The 27,207-nt window shown below is 49.2% G+C and overlaps 1 protein-coding gene across 3 annotated transcripts in view; it reads right to left on the bottom strand.

The window, feature by feature from the left end:
- The window catches only part of MAPK8IP1 (mitogen-activated protein kinase 8 interacting protein 1), a 47,437-nt gene extending 20,612 nt beyond the window's left edge, over positions 1–26,825 (bottom strand). The window contains exons 1-4 of one of the 3 annotated variants that reach the window (XM_074955340.1): positions 26,458–26,825; positions 13,308–13,413; positions 11,183–11,254; positions 427–660 (exon numbers count right to left, since the gene is read on the bottom strand). In XM_074955340.1, the coding sequence (XP_074811441.1) occupies positions 427–660; positions 11,183–11,254; positions 13,308–13,413; positions 26,458–26,543 (498 nt within the window). In that variant the 5' untranslated portion in view covers positions 26,544–26,825. The remainder of the gene's footprint in view (positions 1–426; positions 661–11,182; positions 11,255–13,307; positions 13,414–26,457) is intronic. The other 2 variants (XM_074955341.1, XM_074955342.1) reach the window with 2 other exon arrangements.
- Positions 26,826–27,207: the final 382 nt, after the last annotated feature.

Below are 27,207 nucleotides of genomic sequence, written 5' to 3'. Positions count from 1 at the left end.
GCCATTCAACGGCTCCAACCCAAAAGCAAGGGAGAAGATTTCAACCCCCCCACGCCCACTTTCTGCCTCCCCGTCACTCTCATGGTTTCAGCCGCTTCCATTCACCAGCCGAGCTGTGTCATCCCAAACAAAAGCCTCTGGAAAAGGGATTAACCCCCTCCTCACCCCGCACCAGAGGCTGAGTTACATAGGCTGGAGCTTGGCCCAATACCACCCAGCAGCTCTCACCTCCCCAATTGCTACTGCCACTGCCGAGCTCGCTTGAGGCCCCAAGGAGATAACTGGCATCTGGGGCCATCGGGAGGTTGGGAATCCTCCCTAGGAACCCAGGGGACAGGCAAAGAGAGAGGGGGATTTGAAATGCACCCATCGCCACCCTAGGTGCTAGGCCCCTCGTCCCCTGGACATGCTCCAATCCAGACGTACCTGGGTCCGAGGCACCTGTGGGAAGAGGTTGAGAGTTGTGGGCCGCTTGGGTCTGTAGGTGTCCATGGTTACTGGCGGGGGCTCCTTCTTGAGCGGCTCTGGGGCGGTTTCCTCTTCGGCAGAGGTCTCCCCGGCAGCATCGATCAGGTCCAGCTGAAGCATCTCTGCCTGGAGCCGGCTCGCCTCCCCGCTGCCCACCCCCAGGCAGCTATTGGGCTGCAGGCTCACATGGCTCTGGGAGGATTAAGAGACAGAATCATGAGACTGGGAGGGAAGGTCGGGCAGTCGCGTCGCATCACATCAGCCCCTGAGGGAAGGAGGGAGGGAGCCAGAGCTGGGCTGCAGCAGCAGCAAGGCTGTGCTGAGCTGCCTTTTATTTTCAAGGGGACAGGAAAAAATATCCAAGTCTCCAAGAGCAGCTAAAAGCAAAGGTTTCCATGTTCCCGCACCGCAGGCACGGGGCACCGACACAGCTTCTTTATTAATACAACCGCTTCAGCTCCCTGCCCAGACACTGCAGCTACAATTGCAGCAACATGGCTATTCTCTGGTTCATAACAAGCGGCGACATTGTAAGTGCCATCGGCAGGGAGGGAGGGACACGGGGCACTAAGATTGCACTGGCTCATACCATGAGAAACACATTAGGTTACACCAGAAACACAGTTTGAAATGCAGTCCCTCAGTCACTCCACAGAATCACAGGCAGCAGAAAGATCCTGTTAGTCCAGCAGCAGCTCCTCCTCCCAGGGCCCAGGCAGGACGGGTTCCTACAGTCAATTCTCCAAGACTGTCCCAGTCTAGCTTTAAAAGTCCCAGGTGATCGCACTGCCAGCCCTTCCCCTGGGAGACTGTTCCACAGACTCATGCATTTCACTGCCAGGGCGTATCTCCTGAGAGTTTCCCTTCTCCATTTCACCCCATTCTGCCAGCTATACCTTTACTTATCCTGTTAAAGAGCCCAAATCTGCACGGGATGCAGCAGAGCTTGTTTCCAGCTCTTGGACTGTAAGTGGTAGAATTTCTCCATTGTCTCTTTGCTGAAACCGATGGGGTTGTACGTGATAAGAATTGGACTTTAAATATTAGTACGAGTAGCTTGGCCCAGGGTAGATACCTACATCTATTGTGCATACATTGATATAGAAATAGTTCCTCTCTGTCAGAAGGGCAGCCCTGCCCTGAGCACCCTCATGCTGTAGGCCACAGCACAATAAGTGCACCTGCCTCAGTTTCCCTCCTTCTGAGTCCCCAGAAATGAAGCTGCCCAGTCTTCCCAAGTATAAACATTGCCCCTGTGAGGTTCATTTAGTACGGAAGTCCCATGTACAGAAAGTCCCACAGCCACAGTGCACATCTCCCCCAGCAACATGCAGTCCTCACCTCCTTCCCCAAACCATGGGTCTCCAGCACAGTCCCAGCATCCCTTACCACACCCCAGCTCTCCAGGGCAGTCCTCTCCTGTCCTCGTACCAGGACAGCCACTCCAGCCCTTCCAACTGGAGTGCAACCCCCCGCTTCCCAGCATGAACCCCCCCAGCCTCTCTGCTGGGAGCATCCCTCACTCCCCCGGCCTTCCCATGGTTCCTCTGGGTCCAGCTCTCTGGCCCAGGAGATGCCAACAGCTAAACAGTTCCTCTGCCGCTCCTCTGCCGTCAGCCTTCTGGCTCTGGCTTGGGGATGCCAGCTAGCACACCCCTCTCACTGCTCTCCTGACTTCAGCCTTCTCCCAGGAAACACCTGCTTCTTTCCAGGACTCCTCCAGTCCCCTGATTGCTCTCCCCTGCCCTTCTTGACTTAGCCAGTCTGCTCTGACTCATTGGGACTCCACCCCCTGCCAGGTCTCTCTTTTGCTAGATCTCCCTTCATCACTGGGTATTCCCTCAGTCCATTATAGCCCCCAGGTGCTGCCCCACCATCTTAACTGGCCGTGGGAGCACCTGTACTGGCACGGGGGCACTGGATATACTTCATTTACTGGGGCCAGTCACCCTGTGACACTCTCCTTCCTGGATGCTAACACCCTTCAAAGCACGTGTAAACTATCAGCTTCCCGCTCTCCTGGTTGTTATATAGTCAAATTGGACAGATTGAGCTTGTTCTTGTTTTCTTTCTTGGTATCAACATTGGTGCCAATCATCAGGGCAGCAGAGTGCCTTAGAACACCCCAGAACTATAAATACAGTCTGTCTTGGTTTCTCTGTCCCAGTTGGTTGGATTCTCTTTTTAATCATCCTTTATTTTAGCAGATGCCAAGTTCGTTCTGCGCAGAAGGCACCAAGACTCATGGTTCTTCTGATCCCTTCCAGGAGCAAGTCCCACAGCTGCAGAAAGAGCTCTGACCCCTGCAACTGCACGTCTCACCCTTGGGATAGACAATTCCACTCTCCAGAGGACCATAGCTGCCACGTACAAGCATGATCTCAGGAGGTGAGGGCTAGTCTGAACTGGATTGAAACCTTGAACTGAACTCAGCATCCAATGGGGCGTCAGTGTAGGGGATTGGACTAGATGACCTCCTGAGGTCTCTTCCAACCCTAATATTCTATGATTCTGTGTAGGGTTAGGGCACTGAAATGATGAGTTCTCAGTGGCCTGTGCTGCTGGGTAAGCAGGTGGCTGCATTTTGAACCAAGTGGTTCAAAGATAAATGGTTTAATTCCTATAGTGTGTGTTGCAATAATCAAGCCTTGAGGTCAGACATTGGTGGGTCCCTGTGGCCAGCAGGATGGGCTGAAGTCTCCCGAACAGGCAGAAGTAGGAGAGAGCATTTTACACAAAGAGTGCCAGCCGTGAATCCAGCAGGACTCCAAGGCTGTAGGCAGACCTGACATCCTCAGAGCAGCTGCATGGGATACAAGGAGGCATGATGGTGGCAGTGGATATTTTGATCTGCTTCCATCTCCCCATGAACATCAACTCCATCTTTCTTCATATATCAATCCCTTTTGCCTTTCACATCTCTGTCAGGATCCAAATACTGCCGCCCATAAAATTCTGGCTGCAGTAGCTGCTGCCATCACACACACCTAAAATGAGCCTTTGGCCCCAGTGTCTGTGCTGTTGGTACTCGTAGCTGTTACCAGAGAAACCCAGTCTCCTGTAATCAGGTCCTGGCAGGGAGTATGTGAGCACCTGCAGACAGCACATCACTCTGGCCTCCCACTGAAAACCAGCCTACATGCAAAGTTTCAGTCCTAATCTACAAGGTCAAGTACAGCATTGGCACAAACTATACCAAGAGTCACTGGGAGTACTCTGCTCCCCCAGCCATTCAAGATTCCTCCCCATAACACTGCAAACAGGAGAGCATCACTGATCCTTGAACTGTACTCTAGGCTTGGCCTTTCCACTACCTCACTCCCACGTACAGAGGGATTCGCCTCTGAACTGGTGAGGAGCAGCATGGATCATGAGAACACTGAGTCCAACCAAGAGCATATGGGTGTGTGAGCAAGCACATATGAGAGAGCCAGTGTCCATCAAGACTAAGGCCCCAATTCTGCAACTGGATCCACACAGACAGATGCACCTGTGTGGTGCCCCGCTGATGTCCGTGGGACTCTGTGCAGTCATGGTGATCACTACTGGCTTGGGGCCTAAGGCAGCAGGGGAGACAGACAGGTGATGCTGCTGCTTGCAACCTCAGAGAGAGGGGTTCTTGCAAGTGAAGTGGAGTAGTGTAAATTAGTAGGGTGCTGCACAAAGACAGGTCCCATAGCTAACTGGTCTGTAAAACAGTAAACGCCCCTATGCTGCAACCTTGTGAGTAGGTGTCCACATCCCCCAGTCCTGGGCTGTTGCTTGCTTCTTCCAGGCCATAAGGATGGTAGCTGTGACCTCTGGCCCTGCAATTTGGAAGGGGCTGGGGTATACTGGAAAAAACAGGGACAAAGCCTGCAGCTGCGCCAATTTTTCCAGCTTATTTTTATATAAAATGGGATTTATGCAGGAAATGCTGAGCAGCTCCAAAATGGCAGAGCTGTAATTCCTTCTAATATATTAAGCCAGGCTTTGCCCCTGATCCCTCCCCCTGTGTAATCCCCAGCAGCCTGAGAAAGGCAACTGCACGCTGTACTCACCACCTCAGCATCTGCTGTACTAGCACAGTGGCGCTGTGAATGCTGCTGGCAGTACTAACCAGCCCTATCCTGGGCCTGCTGAGATACTCCAGTATCCCCTTAGACCTGTTGCTCCTGGCCTCCGCTGCCACCTGCAGGGCATTTCTAAGAACTACGTTATCATAAGGAGAAGAATGGTGGGACACAGGGGAGTAGAGTTTTGCTTCTCGAAGACATTATGATAGAAACAAAAGGGCAACACTTTCAACTGCGGCTGAAGTCAAGGGCAGCTGTAGCTGCTCAGCACTTCTGAAAATCAGACCCGTGTGGCTCAAGCTCCGCACCTGAACACCGAGGCACCCAAAATTAGTGGCCACCTTGAAGCTAGGGTTGCCAACTGTCTCATTGCACAAACCCAAACATCCTTGCCCCACCCCTTCCCCGAGGCCCCGCTCCTGTCCCACCCCTTCTTTGAGGCCCTGTCCCTGCTCACTCCAACACCCCTCCCTCTGTCGCTCGCTTTCCCCCACCCTGGCTGGGGCAGGGGGTTGGGGTGTGGGAGAGTGTGAAGGATGCAGGCTCCGTCCAGGTGGCACTTACCTTGGGCAGCTCCTGAAAGCGACTGGCACATCCCTCTGACAGCAGCTCCTAGGCAGGGGTGCAGGGGGTCTCCAAGCACTGCCCCTGCCTGCAGACACCGCCCCTGCAGCTCCCATTGGCCTCAATTCCCAGCCAATGGGAGCTGCGGAGGTGGCGTTCGGGGTGTGGGCAGTGCCGCGGAGACCCACCGCCCCTCCCCCCTCCCGGGGCTGCAGGGACATGCAATCTGCTTCTGGGAGTGGTGCAGAGTGATGCAGATAGGGAGCCTGCTTTAGCTCCACTGCACCGCCAGATTTTTAGCACATAAAATCTCCCAGATTGGCTTCAGTAGTCTCCAGGAGATAGAGCCTGATTCCGGGAGACTCCTGGCAAAACTGGGAGGATTGGCAACCTTAGTTGAAGCAAAAAGAAAAGGAGTACTTGTGGCACCTTAGAGACTAACCAATTTATTTGAGCATAAGCTTTCGTGAGCTACAGCTCACTTCATCGGATGCATAGTTTGCCCAAAATTTTTCAAACACTGGGCCACCACTTAGACCCAGAGATGCCCGTCTCCGAGACAGAGGGACCTGGTATTCAGCGATGACTGAGGCAGGTTTAGGGCAATATATTTATTTAACAAACAAATCAAAACCCATATGCAGTAAACGGAATTTCTGTTACTGTACTCTAGCCTGGCTATATTTCCTGCCTCAGCCTCTGCAACTGGTTCCCCATCTCTGTGCATGAGTCAACAGGCCATGTGGCTCTGGACAGTATTCTGCAGGAGGGATGGCAATTATAATACTCCTTGCTGAAGCTTAACCCTTTGTAGGAGGCCTGCCCTTTACAGTTTTGTGCTAAATTTCCTGCTTGAACAAATTCTAACAACTAGAGGGATTATCAACTTTTTTACATATTGTTATGCTATCAACAGGTCTCAGACAATCTTTTTGACAATTTCAAGAGTCTTCCAGAAGTACCATAAAGCAAAATGTCCTTCCATGTCTTCAGTGGCTTGTTCAGTCTTTTTCCTGCAGTCCAGAACAGGACTGATCCATGCTGGTTATTGTACAGCCAGTGTATCTGCTCTCACTCTGCTGGCTGCTCGTTTGCTCTCTCAGCCACATTCTCAGATACTTTAGAAGACATCTGAGCAAAATGCTTTCACTTTCTGTTGATCATGAAATATGAATAAGATGACATACCTTTAATCACTGCAGTCTTTAGTGGCCACTATATTTTAAAATTCAAACATAGTCTTTGAGTATTTAAAAACAAAAGAACTATGGTAAGGGTCTTCCTCCTCTTTAATAATTTTCTATCGGTTTTAACTTGTCTGACCTCTTTGCTGAAAATCAGTTATTTGCCATCCTTTGGTTATGCCTTGTGTCTGGTAATAGGCCATGTCTATTATACAGAAGTTTTGCTGGTAGTTTTTCACATTGCAGAGGTGCTGCTCTGTAGCTGAGCAGAGCTAAAAATGGCTCTGCTCTTGCATCAATTGCTTTTCTGAGCCAGTCCTTCACTATACTCTACAATCTGCTAATCCATCCCTATGTTTGCAGAAACTTCTGAATTTCAACACGAATTCCCTATTCTTGAGGTGTGGTCCCCTGTCCACTACTTCAGACCATGACATTTTATGGAATCCCCTGCTACACAGACATTGATTTAATGGGCCTGAGCCGGATTGCCTTGAAGTTGTGATACATTTAAGTGTCGAGCTTTGGGAAAGTTGCTAAAATAGTCTACAATAAGGTCATCATGTTTTTTTCCAGAACAAACAAATCTAATTCAGACTGTGTCCTCTGTTCTCTCTGTTGTACATCTCTGTACTTTCATCAGGTTTCACACACACTCACCATTTTGTCAACGTCACTGTTCTCTATGGACAGAATATGACTTCTCCCGTTCTTCTTGGTTTAGTCATTCCCAGGAGTACTTCCTCTATTTTTTCCAACTTTTCCCTCCCACCACTGGGGGAATGACTTGTGGAAATGACTATATCTGTACCTTTCTTTGCAGGCTCACCTGTATATTGGGAATGGGAGGGTGAGAGAGGTGTGGATTTCTCCATCCATTACCTATAGCTTGTATTACTCCTCATAGTATTTCATCCTTAGTCTGTTTTCCTCTTTCTAATTCATCCCATATTCTTAGTGATACCACATGAGGCTTTTATCATCAGGTTCACATGGATTGTCATGGCTTGTTCCAGGTCACCTCATGGGTCAGCAAGTGGAGCATGTGGTCTTGATAGTGCATATGCCGCTATTTGACAATGCCAGTAATTGCTATATTCTTGACTGTGCTTCTCCACCTCCTTTTATGTATCACAGTCATTGCTTTATGGTCCATTTCAGGTTTGAAAGGTACAGCCATAGAAAGACATGAGACTTTGTACAGCCATACACAAGGCCTAGCATCTTTTGATTTGCAAATTCTCTGACACTGTCACAGCTCTTGCAGCATATGTGACAGGCAGACATTCAGTCCCATGGCTCCTTTTGAAACATCTGTTGAGTGTTTGAACTCTGTGTGTTGAAGCATTACAGCACTAGTGCTGAAGTCAGTACATATTATGAATCCTTTAACTCTGTCATACTCCAACATCCAGATCCATTCTGTATCTATGTGACGGCATTATCTTAGGTGAGTTGTTTGAGCTGCATAGGTGGGTAAAAACTTACAGTTCTAAGTCAAGATGCCTTGCAGACTCAGAATGCCTTTATCTTTGGGTCTCTGCATATTCACTAGTGCTTGAATCTTGAGAATCTGTCACTTTTTGTGGTCCACTTCTCTGCTCAGTAGGTGATTTCAGTAACTCAAAATGGACACTTCGACCCTGTTGGTTGTTTCTTCTTGTGGTTTCCAATCACTTCTGCAGTTGTCCCTGAAGTTCAGTTGTGGAGCTGCCCCAAATTATGATAGCATAAATGTACATTTTTTCTCCTGAGAGACATTCCTGCATCTGGGACACTGTGCAGAGAAATACTTCCTGGTGCCAAATATGTTCTGAAAGGCAACCTCACAAGGCAGCCAAATGGTGCATTGAAAGTGTAAATCTCAAAGCTTTATGTCCAGAGTATCTGCCAAAACCCTGCTGATGCATCCAATTTGCTAAAGAATTTGGCTCCTGCCATCTCAGCAAATGTTTTTCTCCTTGTGGCAAATGTAACCTCCCCTTGTGATGTTCTTGTTCAGCTCCTTGGGTCAGCACCAAGTTCTGAGTCTGCCTCCCCTTTCACTCAACAGTTACTAAGGAGTGAATCCTGACTGTTGATTCTCCTGCTCTATGAATGATGCCGTCTGTCATGTTTTGCAACTTTTTCTCTGGTTTCTGTAGGAACTCATCTGCTGGCACGTAAAACAGACTCCTGACCACCTGTAACTATCTATGTCACCAGGATCACATCTGGGATCACATCTTCATTTGATGCAGCTAGTGCTTTCATATATGGTTCAAGATTAATATCTGTTATTCTGATTCCCTGTGGCATACACCCTTGGTCAAGCCAAGCATCTCATGTGCAGAAATAAACGCCTGGTTGCTTTCTTCAACGAGCTACTACAAACTCTTGTTTTACTGCCTTGCCTCTGAACTCCCCCAGGACTGGAACTGGAGCTGACAGCTCTATGTCACCTTTGACTTTTCAAGCTGTACACTTCCTTTAAACCTCTCTATTGCCATTTCTATCATTGCTTTCACTTATGCTCCTGGGGTGATTTTGTACATTCCAAGTAGGCCATTTGTGCATATTTTTAGTAGCCATTCTTCCATGTGCAAGGTTCCTTTCTTAGTTGTATTTATGAATAACTCATTCTCATTCTCCACCTATTTACCATTGTGGGCAGCATCCAATACTATCTGTATGGCCCTGAGGATGTCACATGGGCCGCAGCTCTGTGCTGATTGGGCTGTTGGTTGAAAAACACTGCCCTAGAGGAATCCTCAAACTCCACTTTTAACCTGCACGTTTTTGCAAAGTGGTTATTACAGATTTTACATGTGTGTATACATTACATGACATACAAAACACTACACTGAGAAAATGTTATGGCTGCAAAGTCAAGCACAGCACTCAGAAGTTAGGAATTGTCAGTGCAACCTAAATTTGGCCCCCTGGTGCATATGTCTGATGACACAGACTTTAATTACATGATCATATACTATTTATTTCCACAGGTCCCCTGCCTCCTTCAGTGCACAGGATCCCAAGTCAGTGTCCCAGTGCCTCCACACCATCTCGGCCCCTTGTCCCTAGTCTCTCCCTTGGACCCTCTCTTTGCTCTACATCCCAGTTTATACTCCTGCCTCCCTCCCCACCTCCAGCATCTCATTCTTCTGCATTCACATCAGGCTCTTTCCTCATCATCATCCATGCTGCCTTGGTACCAGTGAAGGAAGCACTGAGAGCACAGAAAAGTGTCTCTCTGCTCTCACTTCTCAAGTCCTGAGACACCACGGCCCCTGGCTGCAGGGAAAGTGCTGCTCAGCCCCTGTAGTCCTGGGCTGGAACATGCATGAGACAGTTGGCATACATGAGCATTGAGGGGCTGGATCATTCTCAGGATGCACAGAATCTCCAGAGAATTTAGCTGCCAAACTCTAGCATGTCTCTATTGAGTTTGTGCTAACTGATTTCCAGAGGCTTACAACTTGGCCAAATTTGGGTGGATCTTCATGGGGACAACAAAAGCCACATTCCTCATGCCAAATTTCAGGTCTCTGGATCAAAGTATAGAGGCACTAGATCTCCTCAACAAAATGGTTGTAAGAATTTTTTATAAATGGGCAAAACAATGTATTTTTCCCTAATCTTGTTCCAAGAAACCAGTGAACTGTCTTTGCTGACATTTTTTGGAAAATTTCAACCTGAGACTGATATCCAACATGAGAAATTTTAACCCAGATGGTTAAAGTTTAGCAAAGTTATAACCGACTGCAAATAGGGTCTTATAATGGCAAATGTTGGGCACCCTTACTCACAGGTTTCAGAGTAGCAGCCATGTTAGTCTGTATTCACAAAAAGAAAAGGAGTACTTGTGGCACTTTAGAGACTAACCAATTTATTTGAGCATAAGCTTTCGTGAGCTACAGCTCACTTCATCGGATGTGCTGTAGCTCACGAAAGCTTATGCTCAAATAAATTGGTTAGTCTCTAAGGTGCCACAAGTACTCCTTTTCTTCTTACTCACAGGTGTCACTATCTGCACCCCTTTTAATATCCTGGATATTTTCTCAATACTGGATATCCTCTCTATGCTAACTTCAGCTGCTACATTGCTTACATCCTTCCTTGTTTGGTTTCCTCTTACCCTTTTATTTTTGAAAGCTTTTCCTTCCTACCTACCTGTCTACCTACCTACCAGGTGCACTGAGCCTTGCTGGTCTGTCTTTACATTTCTAGTTATTTCACTGCATGGCAGATGCACAATAGCCAAGAACTGCATTGGTGTCAAGATTCTCTAAAGTGCCCTGCATTTTTGGGTTCCCAATTTGAAACACCTTGAAGTGGCTTGATTTTCAGAAGACACCCATCCTCTGTAAAACAGGCCTCATTAAGGTGTCTCAGGTTGGCTACCCAAAAACTTTGGGTACTTTAGAAAGTCTTGATCCCTGCCTTTCCAAGTATCAGGTCTATGTCCTTCTTTCCTTTCACGTACCTCTTTACTGTTGGACCCCAAAACCCTTCAGTCCGTAATGCAGGAGTCCTGATAATCTAAATTCACAAAATTGGCTTTTTCATTTTAAGTCTGGGGTGAATTCTTAACATTTCCCCTTCTTTGTGGCTCCTTATCCAGAAAATTCATTTTTCATATGGAACATTTTTTTCTAAAGACACAACGATTCTCACACCTGTATATTACTTCATCAAAGCTTTCTTCTTTAATATGGAAGACATCGTAAACATCCCATGTTTCTGTTACTGCTCAACCCATGCAATTTTTCACTCATCCTCCATTTTATTAGCCTCTGTGGCTCACAGTCAGTTCAAATGGCAGTTTGAACCTTTTTCAGGTCTCCTCAGTATTCCCCAGAATGTTTAAGGCTGGTGAGGGATTTACATGTTACACATCCACAGGTTTCAGAGCAACCATTTTTATTTCACCTGTCTCTTCACTGTAGTCAGCGTCCCTTTTATCACACATTTCCAATCTGCGTCCTCTTTCCCTTCATTCACCTGCACTTGAGAGAGAGAATCTGTGCAAGTCAACAGGACATGCAGCACTGAATGTTGCAACTTAAAACTCCTTGCTGAAGTTAAACTCATTATCGCACAGCTGACACATCACTAGATTCCAGCAGCAAGAAGAGGGTTAACACAACATTTATAGAGCACCTAGCCTGCTGGTGCTAGGGAGCTGATAAAATTTTTAGTTCTAACATACAAACAAAGGGGGAAATTCCCAAGTCTTGCCTTACCGTTTTATCTGTCACCAGCAACACCAGGTCCCACATGCTCCCAAGGGGCAGCCCATGCGCAGTGCACTGCAGCAGTATCACCTCAGGATGCCACGGGCAAAAGATCTGTGCACTCTTTATACAGAGTATGCCCAAGAAAGAGTGCTCTTAGCCACAGCTGCTGCCTGGGTATCCAGGAGCCACTGGGATCTTAATGGCAGGAATGACCCTTAGTCAAGGAGGGGGTTGATATACCTTCTGCTATTGCTTCCACTGGCCCACAGAAAAACTTGGCTGATTTTCAGGCAACTTTGCCCTCAGATTTGATAAGTTTGCTGTATTGCCAGACAAACAGAGATCCAGAGCTGACTGTCTGTGTACCCACACCTCCTCAAGGAGGTATGACAGCCCACTATGAAACTGGAAATCAGGCTGGGCAAAAACATTCCAACTGCTCCCTATCCCATCAGATTCCAGCTTCTCACCCACCTACAATGCCTTACAGAACATCACACTTCACCCAGAACCTACATTTCTGCCACTACCCTACACTCACCCTAGCCCTTTCGCTGTCTTGGATTTGCTTCTTCACTTGCGGTGTGCCCTTTATGCTTGGAACTTCATCAGATTCAAAAAGGATTCAGCATTTAAATGGATAATGGGAACACCCAGAGTTACATTAGCTAAGGTTAGAAACATACAAGGAATATAAATCCTCCTGCTTCAGTCGAACCAGCCACTAACTGATGAGGTAGAGAAGAAGCTTCCCCCAGGAACAGGGGCCTCTTTGATTGTCCATTTCAAGGTTTCTTGCACCTTCCTCTGAAATGTCTGGTACTAGCCATTATCAGAGACAGGATACTGTACTACAAGAACCACTGGTCTCATCTGGTATGGCATGTCCTATCTTCCATTGTCTGTCCAATTCTCTCTCCTCATTCAAATCCCCCTAAGATCTTCTCCAGAAATGCTCCTCCCCTGAGCTCCTGCCTGGATCAGCATGGAGCTCCCTGGGGACAGGGGCATGTCTTTCGCTTGTTCTCTGAGGGATTTATTCTAGCTGCAGAAGGCTAGCTCATTAGTACCTTGCTCCATGAATAAAACAGAGAAAAGGCACAGACATAGCAAATCCCCTGGCCTGCTTCCAATTGCTCAAAGGGCTTTCACCTTTCACTTCAGCCCCCTCCCACAGTGAGAGAGAACCACTCTAATGGTGGCCCAGTCATGGTGTTGCTGACAGGAACTGCCAGAACTTGGTGCCTTGGAATCATAAGGACATCAGCAGGAAACTTACAGATTTACCTGAGATGGTTTCACACGCAGTTCCTTAGGTACCAGGGCCTGCAATGGGGTCAGACTGAAAGAGCTCTCCCTTGGGCTGGGAGTAATAGAATCTGTGCCAGTGTCAGATGGGGAGATAGCTCGTCAGGGTGCGAGTAGGGATAATGGAGTTTTGCACTGGCATCAAAAGGGACAAGAAGGCCATCAAGACGGAAGGTGGGAAGTTAATAGGTTCTGTGCCAGGGTCAGATGGGGAGAGACTTCCATTGGGCTGGGGTTAAAAGGATCCATGCTGGTCACAGTGTGGTCCACAGAATTTGACAGCATGGCCTGATGCCGCCTTATCATTCATACAGATGCAGCTGATGGATACTGCAGAGCCCAGCTGCCAGGCTCCATATTGATCCAAGCAGCCAGGCCACAAGGTGGGACCTGCAATTTCCACGAGCCACACCAGTGTATTCTGAATTAAATCAGACAACTTTGTCCCTCCTGCCCAGGTCCCTGGCTCCCCACTCCACCACATCCCCAAGGGCTATTGGCATCCTTACCCGGGAGGCCAGGCTGTCCTTACAGTGCAGGCTGATTCCACACTCATCGGTGATTTCAGAGAGGTCTTCATCCTCAAACTCCTCAAGGCTGATGTCATGGGTGAGCCTGGTGGAGGCAAAGACCATGCAGTTACTGCTAGGAAATGCCCACAGAGCTGTCTGGGCAGCATCAGGCTCCCAGCACTGGGCCCATCAGGAAAGGTGGGAAGGAGCGTGAAACTTACAAGATGCATTGTTAAATGGGGTGCATACCAGTGGGAGCATTGTACCTGGGCTAGAAAAGAGGGATTGGGGGTAGTTTCTCCAGTCTATATTGGGAAGACATGTGAGATCTACCTCTTGAATAGGGGTAGAGCTCCCCACCAGCTCTGCTCCTCCCACAGTGCCAGGTTTGGATACAGTCTGTGGTGACCCTGCTGGATGCCTGCTGTCGAGGTGTCTTCAGCATTGCTCTTCATCAACAAGGCCCAGAAAGCTGTCTCTCAAAGTGTGTTGGTGGGGAGACAGTGGACAAACCCCTTCTGGGAAGATCAGCATGTGTACTGGTCTGGATAGTGCTGTGCTGGGGTCTGATGCTCTCCAGGCAGGGCCTTGTGGCTTCCAGGGAGAAGAATGCTACTGTACCTATTGCTGCTTGTCCTGGGCTCAAAGAATACCAGCTACTGCACACAAAGGAAAATACAAGGGGTCCCAAAGTAGGAAAGGGCTGGGGAAGGAAGTAGAGGGGGCAGGAAGAATCTGCATTCTCCTGCCCCTATTCCCACCAACAACGCATAGCTGAGTGGAACCAGAGAATTAACCTTTTAGGAACAAGATCCTATATTAGGAACACAGGAAGTGTCAGCCCAACTGAGATGGACTAGGATCCATCTAATCACGTAACCTACTCTGACAGGAGTCAATGGCAGATGCTTCAGAGGAAGGTACAAGAAATCCCCAGAGTGGACAATTATGTGAATCAACACATTATGTGAAACAACCCCTGGCAGTTAGTGGCTGGTTTATGCTCTAAAACACAGGAGATGTATATATTTTCCTTTTTTACATTTACTGTCTATCATTATCCATAAAAATACTCAATTCTTTTTTGAATCCATCTAAGCTCTTGGCTTTCAGTGGTACTTTGTGGTAGTGATTTCCACGGGCTAATTGTGCCTTGTTTACAAATGCATTTCCTTTTAGCAGTTTCACTGCACACCCCCTTGTTCTTGTATTCGGAGAGCATGTGAATAGGAGCACCCAATTTCCCATGTCCAAACATTAGTTATTTTATATACCTCCCTCATACATCTCTCATTTAGCATGTCTGTAAACTGAACAGTCTCTAGTCTCGTCTACATACAAATTTGCACCATTTTAACTAGAGATGTGGTTTTAAACTGATTTAGTGGAACTTTGTTGTAGAGACTGTTATTTCAGTTTACAAGTGGCTTCTTTTTGTTCAGAATAATATGTTTAAAAACAGATTATGGTAAACCAAAATACGCTACTCTTAAACTGAAATCAGAGTGGCTACACAGGGGTTTGCACCTGTTTAAATTTAAATCAGTTTTTAAGCCAGTTTAGTTAAACTAGTGCAAGTTTTGTGTGTAGATAAGGTTGCAGGCTATTTTCTCTACTCATACAGAAGAGCATTTTCATCACCAGTGTCCGAATCTAGCTGGAGCAGAGATTTTGTCCAGAAAACCGCAATGGCTAACATGGTCCATGGAGAAGAGAAGGCCCCAATAGAGGAACAGAGGTAAGGTCACGCTGGGATCTGGAAGAGCAGGAAGGGGAATGGGTCAGGGTTCCAGGTGATACAAGTGAGGAAGGGCAGGTGGAATAATTTACATAATCCACTGCTTCTCAGAATGACCTTTCAAAGACCCTTGGCCTATCTCACTCTTCAGGTTTGTTTAGATCCCCATCGGTCCTGGATGCCAAGACAGCAGAGTTATTGTGCCAGAAAGCAGGAACCCGCCCCACCCTACCCCCTAATCATGTCCTTGCTGAATCCTCCTGAGACACCAAGGCAGCAGCAAGAAACATCCTTCCCTCCTGCTGGTAAGAACCTCAAGGGAATAGATGACATTACATCTAGAGAAGAGCACGTCAACCTGTCCGCTCCTAGAGAGACAGAGAAGAAAACGGGTAGGGAGGGTAATCTTGTCTCCTAGATATTTCTAAGGATCTAGCTCCCCTCCGAGGGTCCCTCTCGCATGCAGCCTCCTGACAGCGTCCAGCAGTGGGGAAGAGGCCATTTTGGGCAAGGGCATTGGGGCAAACCTCTGGGACTTTTACTATCTGCACAGAGCAGACAGGACCTGGGGGAAAGAGAGCCTGCAGCAGAGTGCTCCCTTCGGCTGATCTTTATTGCAGGGGTCGGCATTTGCACTGCTTCGTCAGCTGCTCTCAACAAACACCCCCTCTCGGCTTTCTCTTCACAGGCCTGAGCCTCCTCTGGCTTACAGCCACCTGGTGTCACTTATTACACTGGGACAAAATGAGCGTGAAATGCTGGCATTCTGATTTGGGGGAGTTTGACACACACTGACACACACTTTGACACAAGGTGCCAAGTGAGGGGGAAACCAGACCCCATGTTCCCCAGCTGCTTCCCCCTCAGACTGCTTTTCTGTAGGAAGTGGGGAGAGAAGGTCTAGCAATGAACCATCAAAGCATGAATCGATTCCCTCTCCAGTTACACAGGGTCAGACAGGTTCTGCCACTAATGCTCATTCTCTCATGCACTGCTGAGAGTCAGGGCCCTGGGACACAGGCAGACAGAGAGAGACCCCCATATAGCTGAGCAAAACGGGGCCCTTACAAGATCCACGACTTCTCAGAAAGGCCTCTCAAAAAGCTATGGCTGCCCGCACTCCAAATGCTGCAGAACTGACCTCTTGGGGTGGCAGCTCCAGGCTCTCCCAGTGGGATGGCTGGAGAGCAGATAGCGCTCAGCTCTCTCTCTGGGACAAGGCGCAGCCATGCAGGCTAGAACTTTATCCGAGGGCTGCTTGCTGCAGTAAGCACTGGGGAGCCCACAGGTTTATAGCCAGCCACGGGAAGCAGATATGCCAGGCCAGAGCTTGGACGAATCACCTGGGGGCACCAAGATCTCCAATCCCTGTCAGCCCTCCCTCTCCATGAATCACCTGCGTTAACACTCCTCTTTCCTAAGGAGGTTCCCCTGCTCTCACCCCCTCCACCTGCTGCTAAAATAAACACATTTCCAGCAACTGCTCCTGCCTCAGGCACTGAGGGGCTCCCTGCGTGTGAGCCTATGACTGCTCTGATGGGGAGGACCCAGCAGTCTTGGCTGCTCTGGTCTCCTCTGTACCCAGCTACCATGCAGCCCCATATGCAGCAAATAAACTATGGGCCAAGTATCTACCAAGTTCACTCCTGCTCTGCAAGCATCACATGCAGAAGGAGGGGATGCACCCAGAGGTGCTTGACTGCTTCCCAGCCCTCCCTTCCCACAGTTCCCTACCATTTCTCCCACTGATCCTCCAGCCAGCTCTCCTCTTCTGTGCTCGACTCCATTCTCAAGGCCAGCTGCATTTAAGAGGAACCCCTTTCTTGTTGTTTCAGGGCCACAGTCCAAGGAAGTTCTCCCCAGGGAGAGGAGCCAGGCTCAAAGGAGCTGAACTCTGTGTGTGCTGCCCCTCCGCTTGCCCCAGCTCAGAGTCCGTTGCTTCCTGCGCCACTTTCTGCCTCCCCACTGCGCAATCTAGGGGAGCTCATTAAAAATAGATTGAATCAGCTGTCTTGGAAAAAAAAATAACCCACTGAGCTGAGATGGTGCCAGGCCCTGTGCTCTGCCTGGGCCGCTGAGTCTCTCAGCCAGCCAGCCAGGCTCCTGCTCAATAGCAGCTCCTGCTCCCCCTCCCCCCGCCCCGTCCTTATCACCAGCAGACATGGTAGGGGGCATTGAGTTACCACATCACTGATACCAGCTCTGCAGAGACACCTTCTCCTGCCCTTGCAAGGCCCCTACTTGGTCTAGTCAGCCACTGCATGGACCACAGTTCCAGGTGGAAATGGGCAGTTTGCGGCTTTTACTTGTCAATGAGAGAACCATCATTTCATCTACAAAAAGCAATTTAAAGGGGCAGCACAGTATTTAGACACACATGAAAGTTCCTGCCAAGGACAAGGTGGGGCTGCTCATGTTTCATGTGCTTTCAGAAATGATCTAAATCTTCTCCCCCCCACCCCCACATCCCTCTGCTGGCCCATTCTGGGTACAGTCTCTCTGCCCAGGGTCTGGCAATGTTGTGGTCCAGGACAGCAGTGAGCACAGCCAGCTCCCCTGGGTCAGGTGCTAAGGTTGGGTTCATTTCAAGCTTTTAAGAGAGTGGAGGGGAGTTAGAACAACATCAACAGCTACTCTGGTAATCAAGCATTCAATTCCACAAGTTTAACAGGAACAAGCGAGATCTGCCCAATGACAGCATCATAATAGACAGACCTCTTGCTGCTCTTGAGCCCTGACACAGGGAGTGCAATGATCAGGGCTTGAAACACATACCCAAAACATACTAGCCCCAAGGACTAATCTTACCAGACAGGGCAGAGTCCCTGTGTTGTAACACCCCCAAACCACACCCCTTGTGAGTTAAACAAATTAACTATGTGTACTTTTTAGTGGGTGCTGCACTGAAATGTAAAGTGTCACCAATGAACTTTCTATTTAATATCCTTTAAAAAGTGTAACTTATGTAATCTTCCTGGCTTTAATTCCACTTCCCCCATCTTCTTTCTTTCCTATAATAAATCACGAGGCATCTTTTCCTGTATTGTTTTTGGTGTCTATTTCCTCTTTTCCTCCTCTCTCTTCCTTTCCCTATATTTTCTTCTCTATATCCTCCCCTTCAATTTCTCTCTAATTTGTTTTCCCATCTCTCCCTCTCTCTCCCGCCCACTCCCTCACACTGAGGTGTCCGGTAACATTCCAAGCCTTAGGAGTCAGAGGACTAAACATGCTAAGCTAAAGATCGATGGGAAGATGTGGACAGCTCACCGTCCAGTAAAAATCAACTCCATTCCAGCTGCTGGGAAATGGGAGGTGCTGGAACCTCTGCCATGGAGCTGTCCCTGGATTCTGCTTGTCATAGATTTTAAGACCACAAGGGACCATTATGTTCTTCTAGAGTCTGACCTCCTGCATAACACAGGTCATGTAACTTCACCAAGTGATTCCTGCTGCATCAGATTCATAACTTGTGGTCAAACTAGAGCAGATGGTTTAGAAAGAGATTCAGTCATGATTTAGAGATTTCAAAAGATGGAGAATCTACCTCATCCATAGGGTAATTCACCATGGGAACAGTTTACCACACTGTTAAAAATGTGCACCTTATTTCTAGTCTGAATTTGCCTAGCCTCAGCTTCCAGCCATTGGATGTAATTATACCTTTGTCTGTTAGATTAAAGAGCCTTCTGCTATAAGCAGTCTTTTCCCCAAGTAGGTACTTGTAGACCATGATCAAGTAACCTCTTAGCTTTCTCTTTAAGTTAAAGCTAATTAGAGGGGAGCTTCTTTACTCTCACTCTCTGTAAGGCAGGTTTTCCAGATCTCCAATCATTCTTGTCTGAACCCTTTCTAGTTTGTCAGCGTCATTGTTAAAGTGTGGACACCAGAACTGGACACAGTACTCCAGTATTGGTCATTCCAATGCCACATACAGAGGTAATAACACCTCCATATTTCTACCACTATTCTTTTGCATAATATATCCAAAGATTGCATTTGCTGTGCCACAGCACCACACTGGAAGCTCATGATCACTTGACTATCCACCATCACCCCAAAATCCTTTCCAGACTCTGTTTTCCAACTTATAGTTACCCTTCTTACAACTATGATTTACAGTCCTGGTTCCTAGAAATACATTTGACTATATTAAAACTCATGGTAAATTGGACTCACTTGAACAACAAGTGATCCAGAGTGCTCTGTAACTGACCTGTCCTTATCATTTACTACTCCACCAATTTTTGTGTCATCTGCAAACTTTATCAGCAATGATTTTATATTTTCTGGCAGATCATTGATAAAGATTATCAAGGGCTCACAGGCTCCATCTTTTATATCAGCTAGTAGGTGTCTGATACATTTTAAGTCCCTCAGCTGATGGAAGGGAGAAAGAGCTCTCTCTACCTATTTCCCCCTGCCCCTCCCACTCAGAAACTTCCTGGCTGCTGCAAGTGTAGGTCTCCATTTGCCCACCTCCATTTTTGATCCTCCTCCTCAGTGACTAGCTCCTATACTTGCCTCTGCTGCTGCTCAGAGCTTCCCCAAGCAATAGCAGAATGAAACAACCCTCATTTCGATCAGTTTCACTGCTGTCTGTAAAAATCTGAATAACTGCTGTCAGACCCAATAAGGCTCTGGTCAGTTTTCACTGTGAGCACTGGCAGAAGCAATGGAGTCATCAGTCTGCAGGCTCAGGCAGATGTAGTTGCATCAATTATACCTAGGTGACTTGAAGATTTTCCTCACAACCATACAAGCTAAAAAATTTGTTTTTTAATGAAAGTTCAGATTCTGTATAAGTTGAAGGCATTCACCTGGAGAAGCTTCCTATTCACCCTAGGTGAGGGGATTTTTCAAGCCATGCTAACAATAATAATAATAATGATTAACATTTACATAGCATGTTTCACCTCTCTGGTGCTCACACATACAGCCCCCTTAAAAGAAAGGAAATATCATCTGCATGTTACAGGTTGTGAAACTGAGGCAGAGAGAGTAGAAGGGACTTGTCCAAGGTCACAACAGCAAGCCAGTGGCAGAGCCAGGAACAAAGCCCATGACAGTCCTGTCTCCCAGTCCCATGCTCAGCCTGCTAAACCACACTCCCTTTCAGAACCAGGAATAGGACCCAAAGTCCGCGCAGGCTCAGTCCACTAGACCAGTGTTTCTCATCCTTTTTGATACCAGGGACTGGCTTGCTGCCTTCCTAAACTGTGTCTGGGAGATCTCAAGGACTGGTGCTGGTCCACAGACCGGCCATGGAGAAACACTGCACTAGGTCACACAGTCTCTCTGCCTCCTCATTCTGAAGAGAACAAGGAAGTAGATCTAGACTTTGTGCAGTGCATGAGGGTAGTACGCATGATGGCTGCTGGCTTTATAAGGTAACTCTTTCATAGTTGTCCCATCTACCCACCATTCTTTGGAGAGGGGAGGAGGAGGGAGAATATAAGGCAGTCCATGACACCGTCCCACTCCACAAGATGAGCGCTTATGCAGGCTGATGTGGGCAGCATGGTAAATTGCCATATTAAAACATCAGAGGGGTATCCGTGTTAGTCTGGATCTGTAAAAGCGGCAAAGAGTCCTGTGGCACCTTCTAGACTAACAGACGTATTGGAGCATAAGCTTTTGTGGGTCTGATGAAGTGGGTATTCACCCACAAAAGCCTATGCTCCAATACGTCTGTTAGTCTAGAAGGTGCCACAGGACTCTTTGCCGCTTTTACATATTAAAACATGTTCCTTTCCATTAATTTTACCATCATCAGAGTCATAATTCTTTGTATTATTTCACGGACCAAGACTGCACCCACCCAAATCTTGTCAGCAAAAGATTCAGTTGTCACGTCCCTAGCTGCTCTTGTCCAACCATGCCTCACTTTAGTAGGTATGTGTGTGTTATGAAATTAGCCTTCACTCCTTGAAAGGCCCAAGGTAGAATAGCAAGGAATGCTGCAACTCAAAATGGAGGTGCATTGACAGAGCTGTCCATGGTGCTTTTGCATTAAAAACTGGACACCAGCTGTTCTTCTTCATTCCTGCTCCTGCAGGGATCCACACTGGCTTGGAAGAAGTCATTAGAATCCCCTCTAGGTGCTCAAACTCTTCCTAGCAACAGCTCACATGCTGCATGAGCAACAAGCAGACAGCCAGGTCACTTCCTGCAAAATGCACCAGGTCCCAGAGCATGGAGAGATCTCCTTATTACCCAGCAGGCCAGTCTCCTTGTTACCTGTGACACTATGTGTAGCAAGAGTTTCCTACCCAGGTGACTTAACATAGGCAAGGCAAATCACAAATGTGTCTTTGCAGGTGACACATCTTGCCTCTATCAGCAAAAAGCTGCAGTCCCCAGTTGCCAAAGCCAGTGGTAAAAGTTGCATTTTAATAACTTATGTTTCTCCAGGGCACTAACATACAGAAGTCACTTTACCTGCCACTTCAATGCAGCCACCTCTAGGGTAGGAGCTGGCAGCTGATTAACAGACACAGCCATGTATGCAACAGTTCAGGAAAGGAAGTGAAGAATAATTCTGTGTCCATCCTAACCTGTGGAGGGAATGTAGGATCACAGAACAGAATCACCTGAGCTGGAATTTGGCCAGGATAGCAAGGCTAGCACCCTGACTTACGAAATTGCAAAGAGATCTTTGATGAACAGAAGCAGTCAGGACTTTGTTCTGATATTCCATCTGCAAGTCAGCACCGTACTGGGGCATTCAGTACAGCACTAGTTTAGAGGGAAACACCTTTGTGGCTGGACTCCAGTTCCTGTTCCCCCCCACAGGAATCAGAGGGTCTTTTGCTTAACCCAAAGAGAAACATCCTCAGAGAAGCCTAATTTTGTATAACATTAAAACAAATGCCCTGCCCATTGCCTCTGAGCTGACTACTCAGCCACCCCAACACATACAACAGACAAACCAACCTGCAGCGCAGGGCTTGATTTCCACCTCAGCCTAGACTCCCCTGAGCTTCCTGGGGAAATACAAAGAGGTTCATTCCCTTTTCCTAGAGACTGCCCTCTCTTTAGAAGCCCTTCTAATAGGAATGCTGCCCAGCTCCCTTTGTTATAGTCAGACTCCCAGAGGGATTCAGGTATTGTCACTCAACTTCCCTGAACCATGCAAATAGCTCCTCTAGGGGGTAGCTTTCCCAGGAGCCCTGCTGTCCAGCATCTAGACTGATGCTATGGCTCTTCATTAGAAAAGCTGGAAATGGGTGTGCCTCAGGGCCAAAAGATGCCCCCAAAACATCTCTGCCACTCACCACCCCCTTCTGTTACATCCTAACACCACTTCCTGCAGCATCTCTTCCAGGTTTTCTCTGGATGGCTCCCTTCCGAATACTGGTTACCTTCCAAGTTCTTCTCAGACTCAGTACAGAGTGATTTGTCCGCAGGCTGCTAAAGGGAGCTCTCCCCCCCCCCCACACACACACACTTTCTTCCTTCTCAGACCTGGTCACTGCTACGGACAGGGTACAGATTCATTGGTGCTCTGCACCTTATGTAGTCATTTACACCAGTGTAAAGTAAGTGTAAAACACCACCAAGTCAGAATGCTTACCCGGTGGTGTCAATGACTACACAAGGTGTAGGATTGTGTAGAACTGGGCCTGGGGCCACTAGCAGCTGCAAGCTTTGCATAATGCTTTGCACCCCATGGCTGCTTTAAAAGTGAAGCTCCTACATCAACTATCGAGAGCTCCTTTAGGAACAGAATTTCAGGTGAAGCATCTCTCACTTGTCCCCATCCCTATCCCCTCCTCCCTGGGCACAGACTAGGAAACACTAACACAGCTGGAACAGCCTGACTCCTGTCCCAGCTCAAGGATGAGCAGTGGACAATCCTTCCCCAGAGGGCTGGCAAACAGCTCTAGTGAAAAACCTTCTGTGAAACTCATCCTGCTGGGCCCTCACCCTGGCTCAGACAGCCCTGACACACTCTACTCTGGCCTGCACAACTGGTCATCCCTGACATGGCCACAACCAGACTACAGAACTATTAGCAGCCACACAGAGGCCTCTTCCTCCAGCTGACAGGTAATTTAGAGTTAGAAAGTCCAATGAGTGGCAGGAAAAATTTCTGACATTAACACTTCAAAGAAAGGTATCCTGCTGCCTGGTCGGGTGTCTCCTTAGTAACTAGGGTTGACTGGCCCCCAGGGCTCTAGCCCTTAAGGGGGCAAGCCACCCTATTACAGGGTAGAAGTAGGAATTAGAGGATGAGACAGTGCAAAGAAAAACTTGGGCTGAATCTCAGGAGGTTCTTGGCAGTGCGGTACGTGAGGCTATGGGATTGCCTCCCAAAGAAAGGGAAGGGAGCCTCATTGCTTGGGATATTTAAAGCTGATGGGGGCACAACCCTGGAGACTAGATTGTAGGGACCAATCCAGCCTTTGGCCCAGGGGACAAATGGACTAGATGGAACCTAATGGGACTTTTCCATCTCTAACATCTAGAATTCCCCTCACTGAGACAAGGTGACCACCCAAGGAGGCTGCCCTAGAAAAGAAGGGCCTCATCCCACACTCTCCCCACACTGTTGCTTCCCAGACCCTTTTCAGATGGTGTGAGGCCTTCATATTAGATAACTGATCCAAACTTCTCGTCCCCACTCATCGCCTCCATTTGGGGGCTATCTGGCAGTGCTGATTCTCTTCCATGTTAAAGGGGACACAGCACCTCATGGCACTGCTGTCCTTTGCTGGGAGCCTGTGTGTTGCCATTCAGAAGGGGTAGGAATAGCAGCAGCAAATGTGGGTGGGATTCCCCTTGCGCCAGGAACACAGCGTTCACATGTCCTCATGGTTCATTCAGCACCTCATTTCACCCTTGACTGAAGTCTCTGCTGCCCTTTTCAGCCCAGAACAATGGAAGCCCTAAGGCAACCCAAGAGTGGGAGGTCTCTCCTCTCACAGGTGCTGGAGCTGAGTTGGCTACAGTAGAAAGGATGGGTTTGGGGGGCAGGATGCTTGCCAGTGACTTTTGGACTCTGTCACCCCAGATACTCTCTGTTTACACAGCTTCACACTCCCCAATGCTTACACCTGCCAGATAACACACCCTGGCATGGAAGCAAGTGTGTGTGGGGGGTGTCCAACTCCCCCTCACACCCCTAAATATTTCAATATTATCTCTGGGTCTTCAAAATTCACCCCCAAATTCAGAGACCTCAAAACTGTTTCCTTCAATCCCAAGATCCTCATCCCAAACTCCAGACTCCTGGAATGATTTGCCCTAACTTCAGAGACCTCTGAGTTCTCTCCATTAAATCTCAGGGCTCTGACACCTCCCCATACAAGGTATGACTATTCCCTGCTCCCTTTCCCATTAAAAGCTGCTTCCTGAGAATTTGGACTCCACTTCTGGAGACCTGGACAAGAGAAAGAGCTGGCACCTTGCTCTTCCTTCCCTGGGTGTTGCTGTTTACATTGGAGAGGACAGAGCCCAGGAGACAAACGTTGTATCTAGGACAGCAGCACACAGCAAGCCTGAGACTGTCACGGGACCAGGCTGAGCTGAGCTCTGCTGCTCGGCTCACATTACCCAGCTCTGTGGCTGAGCCTCTTCTCCATGGTGGACCTTTCCAGAGGCAGCTTTAATTGCTTAATTTGCATGGTTTATGCAGCCATGTTGCATGCAATGGTTTCAAACAAATCAAACAGGCAGCATTAGAACTAAAAGGAAGAGAGTGGACTGCTGTTTACAGAGCCCCACAAAACTGTTTAGCAGAGGAAACTCCAGAATCAAATGACAGTCTGCACAGGCAGGGGCAGGGCCCTTACAGGTAAATCACCCAGCCTCACAATGCACAAACACCACATCAGCTTCCCCTCCAAAACGATGGCAGATAATGTCTTTCCTCAACTGTCAGATCCCTGGACCCCTGACAGAGTCAAATGTAAAACATTTACCTCTGATCTCAGGTGTAGAGCATCTCTCCTGCCCCCCAGAATCTCTCAGCATAAACAACTCAGAACAGGTCTCACCTCCCTGCCCAGCTCAGACCCAATTCTAGGCTTAGTGCCCCACCATTCAAGACACACACATCTGACAATCAGAGAACAACTGCTCAGAATTTCAGAAAAACAAATGACATCAAGCCCACCAAATCAGAGGAAAAAATAGTGACAGGGCCTATATATGGCCAAATGCCAGGCGCTGCCCCTGCCCCCAGTGCACTGCTTTCCGAATCCTGCTCTCCGAAAGTCATTGGCAAGCATCCTGCCCTCCAAGCCCACCTGTACCCTTATCTGAGCTAGGCAGCTGTAGGTTCTTCAATCCACCTCCGCTCCTGTCCCTGCTTCTGCCTGGGGCTGTCAGGCCATACTGTGAACAGTTTCACAGCCTTCAGATTAAAGGGCTCCTTGTCCCAGATCGATGGGGGTGCTCAGTATTTCTGAGAGGATCAGTTCTAAATCTGCAGCACCCATCTGGGTTTGTTTTCTGTTTCAGGTCTGTACCTGGGGTAGGGGTCTCTGAGGGGACATAAGAAAGGGGTTGTTTGAGAGGAAGGAAGTATTTCCTGGGGAGGAAGGGTGTTTTGGGGGGTTGGAGGAAGGCTTTTGAGAGGGGTGTGTATGGAGGGGGGGAGAAGGGGAGAAGATGGGGGAGGCGTTGGAGCTTGGGTGGGAAGTAGGAAGGATTTGGGGGGGTGAGAGGACTGGAGGTAGGTGTGTGAGGTGTGAAGAGTTGGGTAGGAGGTGGGGGTATTTGGGGGAAGCGTATGTGAGACATCTGAGGGGGATATGAAGAGAGGGTTCTGGGGGACAGGAGGGTGCTAGAGGAGGCTGTGGAGGGACAAAGCCAGCAGGGAAAACAGGGCCCAGAGCCCAGCCCTCCCCACTGGGCTGCAGGGAGACAGGCACAAGCCCCCCGGAGGCACCGTTCCCCATACCCCCGCCCCCTCCAGAGAGCAGAGCACCTCCCGCGGCAGACACCACCACCTCTTCCCGGGCAGGCAGCTCCTTCGCAGCTGCGGGCGGGGACAGCGGGTTTGACCCCCTGGCCTGGGGGGAGGGTGACACTGCCTCGAGCCTGCGGCGGGGCGAGGGGACCTGGCCGGCTGAAGCCCCAGGCGGGCATTGTTCCACCCCGGCCCCCGCCCAGGGCAATGCAGCCTGTGCGTGCCCGCTCGGATGAGAGGAAAGGGGGGGCCTACCCCTTCCCTCGCCCAGCCTCGGTGGGGAGCGGGCACCGCCGCCTGGTTCCCAGCCTCGGAGGGAAGTAGCCCGCAAGCGGGGGGAGCAGAGGATGCAGCAGCAGCCTGTGCCCAGCCCGGCTCTGCAGAACGGGGATAGGTGGGGGAAGGGGCAGGGCCAACGCGATCGGCAGCGAACCCCCCCCCCCCGCCCCCCGGGAAAGGGACTGAGGGGTTTGGGGTGGGGGAGGCTCCGGTACCTGAAATTGGGGGGCGAGGCCAGGTGCAGCCCCAGGAACGGAGACGATCCGGCCGGGGACGTGGCTCCTTTCTCTCTCTCCGCCATTCTCTCTCTCCATGCAGGCGGAGGGAGGGAGGGGAGATGGATGCTGCTGATGCTGGCAGGGGAGGGGAGAGCAGGGCCGCCAGGCAGGAATTCACTTGGGGGGCACCGGGGCTGGCAGGGAAGGGCGCTTCTGAAAGCCAAAGCCGAGGAAGCCCCCGGGGGTGGCAACTGCAGGGAGAAATGCCCCCGAGCTGGGTGCTGCAGCCTGGCTTCCCCTCCCGCCGGGCGAGCTGCAGCAGGTGGAGGGTGCCCAGGGGTCCCACGGGGTGGGGCAGCTGCCGGGAGCGTCCTGCTCCTCGGGGAGCGCCCGGGACAGACGGGAGGTGGCGGGGTGAAGGCTGAAGCAGGAGCGAGCAGAGCTGGCAGGGAGGGGTGGGAGGGGATTGGACTGGCAGAGGGCAAAGAGGGGGATTGGCAGGGAGATGGGTGTGGGGGACTGGCAGAGGGTGAGGAAGAGGGGTAGCCGGAGCTGAGGAAGGGAGGTTGACATGGGATGAAGTGCTCTGATACTCTCTGTGAAAGGCTCCTGGGGAGGTGGCTCCTTTGAAGTAATGATAGCTCATTGACAGAAAAAGCAGGGGCCATGTCTAACATTGAGGATCTAAGGAGTGAGAGGGGAACAAGGAACTACTGACCCTCCCCCACAAAGCCAGGCACCTCCTTT

Source organism: Natator depressus, chromosome 6 (assembly GCF_965152275.1).
Source record: "Natator depressus isolate rNatDep1 chromosome 6, rNatDep2.hap1, whole genome shotgun sequence".
NCBI classification, from domain to species: Eukaryota; Metazoa; Chordata; order Testudines; family Cheloniidae; genus Natator; species Natator depressus.
Note: the sequence above shows the minus strand (reverse complement) of the source record. Positions and strands in the feature narration are given on the sequence as shown.